General features: G+C 37.2%; 2 protein-coding genes across 5 annotated transcripts in view; one reads left to right on the top strand and one right to left on the bottom strand.

Moving 5' to 3' along the window:
* The window catches only part of LOC310731884 (uncharacterized protein), a 421,718-nt gene that overhangs the window by 307,555 nt on the left and 103,202 nt on the right, over positions 1–10,961 (top strand). The gene's annotated exons all lie outside the window — the stretch shown is intronic.
* srgap1a (SLIT-ROBO Rho GTPase activating protein 1a) overlaps positions 4,467–10,961 on the bottom strand; it is an 84,024-nt gene continuing 77,529 nt past the window's right edge. For 2 of the 4 annotated variants that reach the window (XM_083551887.1, XM_083551889.1), the window contains exons 19-22: positions 10,314–10,494; positions 8,639–8,770; positions 6,796–7,162; positions 4,467–5,023 (exon numbers count right to left, since the gene is read on the bottom strand). In XM_083551887.1, coding sequence (XP_083408013.1) covers positions 4,670–5,023; positions 6,796–7,162; positions 8,639–8,770; positions 10,314–10,494 — 1,034 coding nt within the window. In that variant the 3' untranslated portion in view covers positions 4,467–4,669. Of the gene's footprint in view, positions 5,024–6,795; positions 7,166–8,638; positions 8,771–10,313; positions 10,495–10,961 lie in introns of all 4 variants that reach the window. The other 2 variants (XM_083551886.1, XM_083551888.1) reach the window with 1 other exon arrangement.

Here is a 10,961-nt window from a genome sequence, read left to right as displayed (position 1 = left end):
GCGCTTGATGGTTTCCACTAATCACTAACATTCAGCGACAATTCAACAGTAAGAAGACTTTGAGAGGAATAAATTAAGGAAGAAACTCCTGACTCGAACTTGATACAACACTCGTGGCCTTGTTTGAGCGATTTTGAAATAGTTGAAAAGAAGGTTTTGATGATAATGATAATTTTATTAGATATCAGTGTTTGACATTAATATCATTTTATTAATAGATCTTGTGACAAAAAATATAATAGGAACATTATAGTCATAATAAATCATAGTACTTTGGATACTTAAGTACATTTAAAAGTAAATACTTTTGTACCTTTACTCAAGTCAAAGTTTAAAGGGAGCAACATTTACTGTAATATTTTACTGTATCTCTACTTTAACTCAAGTGCATGGCTTGTGTACTTCGTCCATCACCCTCTTACAGTAAGACAAATAAAATGAAAAAGTCTGAGTTGGCTTTTGCAGAGCAATCTGGCAACCAAGAGCGCTCTCACAGGAGTGGATTTTTCAGGAAACGAAACCTAGAGGCTTAATCCCAAATAAACATTCTTAAAAAGAAGTGCACTACATCGTAGATATTTGGGATACAGGCTTGTTTAGATTGGGGATATAATTAATTTGACTTCAGGCACAATCTGTATTTTTTCAGTTATTAATGGAGCCACGTTTCATGAGTTTAGTGAGTGAGTTCTGAGACAGACAGATAGACAGATAGACAGATAGACAGATAGATAGATAGATAGATAGATAGATAGATAGATAGATAGATAGATAGATAGATAGATAGATAGATAGATAGATAGCAAAACCTGAGCTTTTTTTCACTAAATCTCCTATAGATTTTATTTAATTAAAAACATAAATTATATATTTATTAAGCAAGTATATATTATATATTAATTGTATTAACTATTAATGGATGCCTCATTTATTGTATTGAATTTATTTTTTAAATTAAAGAAAAGTATTTACAAAATGTGGGAACCATAGGGTTGTTTGTGCTCCTGGTTACTATTAGAAACAATGTTGACACTGCTGGAATAACATCTGGAGAAAGCAGTGATACAGGGCCATCTGCTGAATGTTAAAGCCTGGGGAGACTGAATCTCATTAGTCAACCAATATGATAAATTTTATTTCATCAATACAAAGTCATTTCAGCTGGAGCAGAAAGAAAAATCCCATTCCTCACATGCTTCAGTGTAATGTGTTACATCTAAATGTCGTTTTCTGATGTCTTTCTAATGTAACACTATTGATAAACAGTATTTTACTATTTAATCTCTAGCATATATCAGTGAGTGGGAAGGCTATTGTTTTAGATGTGAGGCAGTAAGAAGTTAAAGAAAGCGATTGGGCAAATGTCCGATGCTGGACCCAATTTCACAAGTTCAGTTCATTGAAAATTGGAATATGTACAAGGAGTGTATTATAGTGTAACAAATGTGCCATCACATGAAGTAAAATATGCAGCACCATTTTGTTTTTCAAAGAAATTATTCTGAGGCCAAAACTGTACAAGGCCAAGGTCTTTAAGAGAAAAGGAATGTGAATGACTTTTGAAAAGATCCCTTGACCGCTTTACAGTTGGTTATTATATTACATACAAAATTATAAAAAAGTTATTTATTTACCAATGTTACATTACCTAACCCTAAGAGCTGAGACACAGTACAACCTTTGATTTAGTGATGTTTACTTTGGAATAGAGGAGGACTGAGAATGTCTTCATCACAGTACATACTGAAAAGTCAGTAAACAAGGCAAACACCAATCATACCATCCAGGAACATCCTCTATGGCTTCTGTTACAGAGGAGGATATGAAAAGCTTGTTAACTTGACTATAATGATTTGTGCCAAATGTATTAAATAGCTGGTGGTTGCAGTTTGTCAGATATCTGCATTTAGATGAATATTTCAATTCCAACATGACAATGATAGATTTATTATAGATAAAATGATAGATTTTTAAGATATCAACTTGCGAAAGTCTTTTGCATTTTATTTTATTCTATAGGACGTCTAGTATGCCTCATAGGGCATATATTCTAATTCCAAATGGTCTATTGAGCATGTATAACCACACAAGACGACAACCTGCTGATTAAACTATGTTCTTTATTAGAAAGACATGATCCAGAGCAGTGCCTCAGCTCAAATGAAAATAAAACAAAAACCCCAACAAAAACAGCTCCATAACTTGTTAGGATGTTGCATGCCATATATACAGTCTTATACATGAAAGTGCAATGTCACAATGAATAAGCAGTATATTTATCAAATGTATTTATCATCTGGTCACTGTCTTTTCCTATATGTCCTGCACTGGGATGAAAGATGAGTGTGACAGCACAGAGGACACTGGCTTGAAGCTTCTCTAAAACGGCTGTTTTTAAAGGCACTTTCACAAGTCCATACTACAAATGAACATTGCCACACTGATATAACAGCAGTCTGTTACTGTACACCTGTGGAGGGAGAAATCCAGGAATAAACCCTGAAACAAATACACTCTCGAATAAAGCATATTCGATCTGCAATGCACTGTACACTTTATTACAAAAAAACAAAAACACAGAGAGAGAGAGAGAGAGAATCTACATTAAAATATTATTGTTACAATTTAACAGTTAGTCAGAAAATAAATCAGACTTAACATACATAACATTAGCAACAAGTGTTACTCACTTCCTGGCACACTGCTTCAACAGATGGCCCATTGTTCTGGATTAAATTTCAGTATAAGCATATGATTTAGAATTATTAATATAGCACATATACACACACACACACACACACACACACACACACACACACACACACACACACACACACACACACACACACACACACACACACACTATTCTGTCCCATTTGCCTATATTGTACATTTTTAAAACATTACTATAAGTAAAATTTGCCCAATTTGCAAATGTCTATGTTATATTTATTCTGTACAACTGGGACCAGTTGCAGCACATTTACATCAAACTCTAAATGATAAAACTGATTTCATAGCTAACAATGTTTCTAGGATGCTGAGAGTTTTTACGTGTTATTTAAATATTAGGCAGTTCACTGATCTAAAGCACAGACTAAGGCAGATTGGACCTCACACTTCATAAGGATGATCACATTTATATTTTATAGTAACAGTCAAGAGAGTCCATGGCTATTGGCTTTCATGCCTTTGTTTGGTAAAATTACAGAAATATTGCCTTGAATCTTTAAGACTTAATAAAAAAACAAAAGCTCTTTGCATATCGTGACTAAAAACTATTAAGGTTCATGCTCTATATTTCAAATTTCGGAGGGATTAGTGATCTCTGAACAACAAAGTTCTGTACCGTGTGTAAGAGCAGTGGTGTGGTTTATTATAGAGTGGAGTCAGTGAATATGTAAGAACCATGTGATTATAACAAACTAATTCTGATTAGATGTTCAGAAATACACAGGGTTTTTGTCTAGTAATAGCAAAAAGGTCCATAAAAGTGAAATCCTTCCACATTTGTACTCACTGCTCTACTGTTCTATATTTGAGTCATGGTGATAGTGATATTATTGGATGTACTAGATAAAAAATATTAAATAAAACGTAGTCGAATTATTCTGCGTTCATCGGTGGTAATTGTGTAAATACAGTACATATTACTAGTGTTACTATCAAAAATATAATATTCAAAGTAAAGCCTTGCATACACTACTTCTCTTGATCTAAAAAAAAATTGCAACTGCTTTTCAGAACAAGGAATTAGCAGCGTTTTGATTTGCTTTTTGAGACACCACCAGAGACTAGGGTTAGTTTTTCATGCGGCAGTTCTGCTTTGTTACCAGTAAACCACATTCATTGCTTAATAACTGATTAGTTCACTTCCGTTTGAGGCAAAAGAAACGAAAATTTTACACAATCCTGAGGCTGTAAACAAAGAAACAATATAAACCCTGCTTTGTTCCTGTTCACATTTAGCATTTCCCTACTAGATGTAAACTATTAGAACAAATGTTTCTAACCACGCAGGAAGCCTTTGTGATTTGTTGCTTTCTTTTTATAATACAGTTGCTTGACCTAGTTATAGTTTCCTTATCTATTCATACTGAGGATTACATTAGAAATTATCCTGGTCTATATACATGCAAGAAAACGCATCAGACGAACACCACGTGAACGGATTTCTACATGTCATGACCGCACCTCAACTGGATCGAAGAGTGGCCTTTTATGCAGACCACACAGTAGAATGGTTCACATTTCAATGCAGAAAGAAAAACTATTAAAAAAACCTTTAAGCAGGTAAAACGTGTTTAAACAAAGTCCTGCTGTCTGTTACAGTTTATTATTGACCTGGGAAATTATTAGTAATACATACATACATATACATATACATATATATATACATATATATACATATATATATATATATATATATATATATATATATATATATATATATATATATATATATATATATAAATATATATATATATATATATATATAAGCTTAAACATCCCTTTGGGCTGATACTCAGCACTTGTTCTGTCTATAGCAATGGAACAGAGGAACAGTGGGCTCTTCAATCTAGTCCAGATGTAAACTGTGGAGAAGTAACAGTTATAAAGCAATCTGTTCAAATCAATATTAAACTCCCATCGCTGAGCTGCGATTGGCTCACATGGTGCATGATTTGTCAAGAGGATCCTGGGGCGGTGATGCCGTAGCTTGAGCTGTACCCCCCTTAGGAAGCGCCACCATGGGTTTGGGACGAAGAGCAGGAGGTTTAAGCTGGACTCCCATTCTTGGGGCTACGGCAGGTTTGAACGTCGTCATGGCGTCGCTGGTGGAGCTGGTGCTGCGACGCAGTGGGTGACGATTCAGAGACTCGGCAGAGTTGCCCGCTGTAGATGGAGAGTTCTTCATCTGCTCCAGTGTGTCCAGCACCACGTCAGGGGCGTGCTTTGCCGAGCTCTGTCTCTCAAGCTCACGCAGCTCGTTTAGAGCCGTGTTCATCGTCTCCTCAATGTCCTAGTGAAAGAGACAGGGAAAAGACGGAATGAGCAAATATAATAAATTCAAGTAAATGACAAGGTATATTGACTAGAGCACAACCGATAGTGGATTTTGTAGACCGATAGTGGACCGAAAATTAATACTGGATAAAAATAAAATAAAAACAAACCTAACACTCCATGTAAAATAGTACTTAACTTTATTTTTTTTAAATAATAATTTAAATGCTCTGGCCTTTGCGAAGACATTTAAAGATGCCCTTTTTTTTAAGCATGACTGTTTGGATATATGTGAAATGGTAATACTTTACAATAAGTTTCCACTTGTAACATCAACTGAAGTAAAAAAAAAAAAAAAAAAACGCTTTAGAAGAATTGTTTATTTTTTAACCTCGATATTTATTACTAAGTTTTTAAATTAGGTTCATTTTGATTTTATCTGATAAAATTGTAACAGATTTAAATTTTAGTCAATGCACTATGAACTAACGTGAATGTAGAGGCCTCTAGAGGCCGCTCTCGTACTGTATAATGATTTTCTCAGCTGCTTCAGAAAACTCAACCCAGAAAAACTATTGGTATGTATTTTGTATGTATCCAAAGTCCAACACCTTAACCACTAAGCTACCACTTACCCTGTTGTGTGTGTGTGTGTGTGTGTGTGTGTGTGTGCGCACGCGTGTGTGTGTGTTCGCGTTTGTTCTCTCACTGAATTGTGCCGCTGTCATTAGCTGCTGCTGTGGGAGCCTGACAACATTATCAGCACCATTTCTTTCTCATTACTGAGATGCTAATAAGAGCCCAGGCAGAGCTTATTATACAGCATGACTTGACAGACACCATGCCCCCTACTGGCTGTCAAACACTATGCCCCCTACTGGCTGTCAAACACTACCAAATGCCTGTCAAACACTACCAGCTACATTCAACAAACTTTTTTGAAGCAGAAAATCAAAAGAAATCCATGGCATCAGATACCACCAACTGAAGAATAACGCTGAATTCATTGAACCAAACACCATCTGAATCTGTTATAATGCCTCTCAGAGGTGGGTTGAGATCCAGGATTGAAGATTTGATTAAATTTAAGTTTAAATTATGTGATTTTTTTTTGTGTCTTGGTACATTCCGATATTAGATTTTTCCATTTGTGCCTAATTTTAATGCCATTTTTAATTCACTGTGATGAGAAGTTTGATCATTATGTCTTTCTGTACAAACCTCACTACAAGTGCCAATTAAAACAAGTGATTTCTGAATGTTTTAGCGAAATAACCCTCATTCTATATATTCTATATATATGTACAGAATGGGCTCTCCAAACATGACATTTATGTTACAATTCAAATTCATTAAATGTATAATGCTTGACAGCATAATAATGTGCCACTGCTCATTTTAGTCTGTAACAATAAAAAACATTTTGTTACCATTTTACAGCATTTAAATATCAAATCTTTTTCTATCAGGTTTTGTTACTGTTGACTACTACTTATTAAAAAAGCATTACAGCATAAACCTATATAAAATCCGGTCATGAAAATGTATGTAGCATAAATAATAAAGCATCTAAGATTCTGCATCGTACTGTAAGTCAAGGTGAAGGTCAAATCATGATGACCTTTTAGAAGTTAAAGTTCACTCAAACACTTTTGTATAACTGGAGAAACTTCTAAATCTATTCGTCTGAAAACCAGAATATTTGAAGAGGACGTAAGAGTTAGGAGCAGGAGGCAGTCACTGACTGTGTTACAGGGCGTGGTGTGAGGGCCGCCGCCTCTCGCTGACCTGTGCGATGCTTTCTGGGTCCAGACCCCTAGCCATGTACTGGCCTGAAGAAGTGGATCTACGGATAGGAGGGCTCTCGATCTTCTTCAGGGACTCGTGACGGCTGATGTTCGTGAGGCTGCTGTGACCCGTGAGGCCGCTGTGGCCCGTGCGTCTGCGTCTCTCTGGGCTGTCTGTGACCACTGGTCCTCTGCCACGCACCACCTCACGGGGGCTGTAATGGCTAAGAACAGGTGAGCCGAGGGCCGGGTTGCCATGAGTACTGTGGTTCCCATGACTCCCATGGGATGGATGGACCATGCAGTGGGCATCGTTGGGGCGCGCTGGAGGCTTGCGATTCGGAGGGTCACTTCTCTTCCTGTGGCGACTACTGGGGAAAGTAAGAAAAAATGATATATTTATTTAGTATTTTATGGTTTTCGCAGCCTTCTCCCTTTGTGTGTAACCTTCAGATGAGCACTCTTGCTCATTATCTTTGTTTGGACCCAGTCTGGCATGCGGTACACAATATATATCATGGTCACAGAGGTCAAGATGTTCCAGACTAAGCACCACAAAACATAATAAAAAAAACATGATTTTTGCATTTACTTCTGCATAATAAAGTAACTTTTTAAAATTAATAACAAGTGACCAGTTTCTGCATATTGTTAAAATAATTAGCATAATTAAGCATAACTCCATCAGGCACAAAAAACAAATATACACAAATACATACTAAGTTGCATCAGGTAAAGCAAACCAATCCTCGTTCTCATTTACACAGGATAAACGATATTGTCACCTGATCTCATATGCTTCTTTCTGGAGTCTTTTAATGTACAAGACCCTGAATTTAAAAGTGAGCTAATCAAAAATGCATGACATATTTAGTTCTCATATTTTTTTTTGGTATATAATTATTTAACCTAATTATTATTTTAGTGCACACTATGACCAGCAGAGTGCGCTCTACACTGCATATAATCTCAACGAACAACCATAGCATTTCAATTCAACTGAGAATTCAGATGAAATAAGCTCTGACCTTCTAAAACACAAAAACTAATCATCTTAAACGGATGATTTCTGCAATAACTCACATTAACAACATTGCAGACTATGCTATCTAAAGTAGTAGCAGCCGTCAAGTCGTTCAGATATGCAGCACATTCTAAATGACTTTCATTGCTGAGTCTACCAACAATCACTCTATTAAACTAAATATGTTATGATTTGATCGCTATCATTATTTGTGCGGTAGGCTTTTGTTTTTGGAAGGAAGTACAGCGTGTTCTTCGCTGTGCTCTAAGGGAGGACGAGATTAAGACAAATGCAACAAATGATTTAGAAGTGAGGAGGCGATTTTTTACATTGGACGAAGAGAATGAAGAAAAAGACTGACTGTAGAAATATAGATTATTAATGTGTCCTGGTCTCTAAATGATTTGAAACATATTAAACATGAAAAGCTGAATTCAGTGCATGTTTAAAAAAGCAGGTAATACTGATAACTATATGCTTGTTATTGAACTCTCACTGTATGAGATTCCAAGAATATAAGGATATACAGTCGGGTGGGGTAGGTGAGGCGAGAGGAAGCACATCCTGGGCTGTTGCTTTGGTGAGTGTTATGTATTGTTTGTGGAATTTTTTTTTTTACATTATATTTATATTAATGGCTTGTTGAGATATAAGGAACATTGTATTAAATATTTGTATAAACATTGTATATTAATACAAATATAATATAATAATAATAATACAGTGGAAGGCTGATGTATTGAGAGATGGAGATCCATTGCCACATCAGTATCTGTGGTATATAATTATCATTATTGTGGAAAGGGTTTTAGTGTCTCACCTGCTGATGTATGTGTCTGGTCTGTCTGTAGGAGAAGTTAGATCTCTGCTGGAGCACTTCTCATCTCCTCCATGTCCACTGCTCGCCTCGCTGTCTGCCTTCTGACTCAGAGTGTCGGAGAAGGTATCATCCCTGTGACACAACACATAGAAGGACAATCAAAACTCTGCTGCATCGTTATATACATGCTGCCCGGCTTAAACCTAGAAAATGTCTTACAGGTTAATGCGACACATTCAAAACCTACAATAAAAAACTGCCCAAAAGTGATAATCATCAGAATATAAACACCACAACATAAGTAGGCGCGTACTTAGCACACTAAATCAGTGATATGCTACATATGAGATTTGAATTGAGCTCAGTCCTGGCTCTGAGCATACGGAGGAAATCCTGCCTGTGTGGGAGCTGTCCTGCAGATTTCCTCTCTCTCCAACCGTCTCTCTACAGGACAGAATGCCTGACACTGTCTGCCTCTGCACCTTCAACTCCCTCCTACCCTGTGCTGGACTATAAATTCTCTCACCCCCAAGGTCATTATCAACAGACATGGCTTTGCTCAGGATCAGGCATTACTCAGGCAGTATGTCGTTGAGACGTGCTCTCCACAACTGTGCTGCACAAGTTGCCCAGACAGTGTTTGTCATGAGTGTAGAATTTGTTAAAGGAAGAGTTCATAGGAGAGTAAAAACAGGGATGACAAAAGCAGTTCAACTACTGCCAAGATGAGCAAACCAGGGGAGGACAGCCAGTAGGGGGTTAGCGCTGAGTAATCCCATGGAGTGTAACTGACGGAAAACCGTCACTTGCCAGTTTGGATCACTCCCAGAACCTGGAAAGCTTAAAATCTTACTAAGAGCACTGACTGAGGAAGTTACCAGTAGGTCTGTAGATTAAACCTGGAAGTCTCAATCTCAACAAAAAAGACTAGCTAATTTACTAAATCATACTACATAGTAGATAAAAAGTCTACACAACCTTTTTTTAATTGAATTGCATTACTTAGCATTCCCCTCACACAACAGCTACTAAACAGGGAAAGGGTTGGCAACTTCACCTTTTCAGACTGTAGCTCAGTCTGTTTTACAGGCAGACTCAACACATGAGGAAAGTGTTATCTGCCCTCTTTTACATACACTGTAGGGACAAACGTTTGTGAACACCTGACCATACGTTTTTTTGTAAACATCCCATTTAATATTTATTCCCCATATGCTTTTACATTAACCTCAAACTCTAGTAACCTCTTCTGTTACACTAGATTTTGTGAGTGAGTGTGCTTGTGTATAGTTGTGCTGAAGGTTAAATTCAGATACTGATGTAAGGAAAGGAGGTCTGGGGTGCAGTCAGCGTTTCAATCAATTCCAAACATGTTCAATAGGGTTGAGGTCAGAGCTCTATAACAGGCCACTCAAGATCAGTCTTTATGAAACTTGCTTTGTACACAGGTGTATTGTCGTGCTGGACCAGGTTTCGGTTTCCTAGTTCAAGTGAAGGGAAAAATTTAATGGACTCACAATCACTCATGGTGTTGGTGTAAGCACTTGAAGGGTTACTGTTAATTAGTGTCAGATGTAGAGGTAAAAAAAAACAAAAAAAACACTGGATTTGGCATGAATTGGGGAACAGATGTAGAAGTAATTTATCTCTATAAGCTAACATAAGCCATACTCACATATCTTGCACTACGATGTACTGATGAGGCACCAAGCCGTCAATGCCATTATGTCTGCCCTCCCACCAGTCGTCCGAAGCACGCTGGTACAGCAGCAAAGACGCACCTTTCTTGAAGGACAGCTCACGTGAAGAGCGGCCCACGTAGTCGAACTTGGCAATTGCTTCAATTGGTTCGCCCTCTGCAAAAGCATAAAAATACTTTTAATCTCAAATACAGAAAATCTTCATTAGAATGAAAGTCCGAATATCACGCATTGACTTTTCTTATTCATCTGTTGATTTCATTGGCAATGACAGACCAGAAATATAGACCTTACACATCTAAACACTTCATGTCATCCAACACAGGCTGTGCTTTGACAGAACTTGAGAAAATATTGTTTGAAAGCAGTAAGATTAGAGTTCCTGCTCTGACCCTTTATCTAAGAACTCAATAGAGCATGCAGGGCTTCGATGCATGTAAAGTAGGAGCAGTCCTGGCAGCACTGCCTGTTCCCATCCTAAGCTGTTGCTTTAGCAACACGTCCAGACTGGGACCAGAGCCCGTTTTAAGGCTGTGCTCAATCCTAATACATCACAGCTTTTCAGAGGAACATCTATTACGTGAGTGGAATAGAATTATTATTGCTAATGAGCATAAGCATCA

This window comes from Silurus aristotelis, assembly GCF_946808225.1.
Source record: "Silurus aristotelis genome assembly, chromosome: 10".
NCBI lineage: Eukaryota > Metazoa > Chordata > Actinopteri > Siluriformes > Siluridae > Silurus > Silurus aristotelis.
The sequence above is the reverse complement of the archived record's forward strand: the minus strand, read 5'-3'. Positions and strand labels throughout refer to the sequence as shown.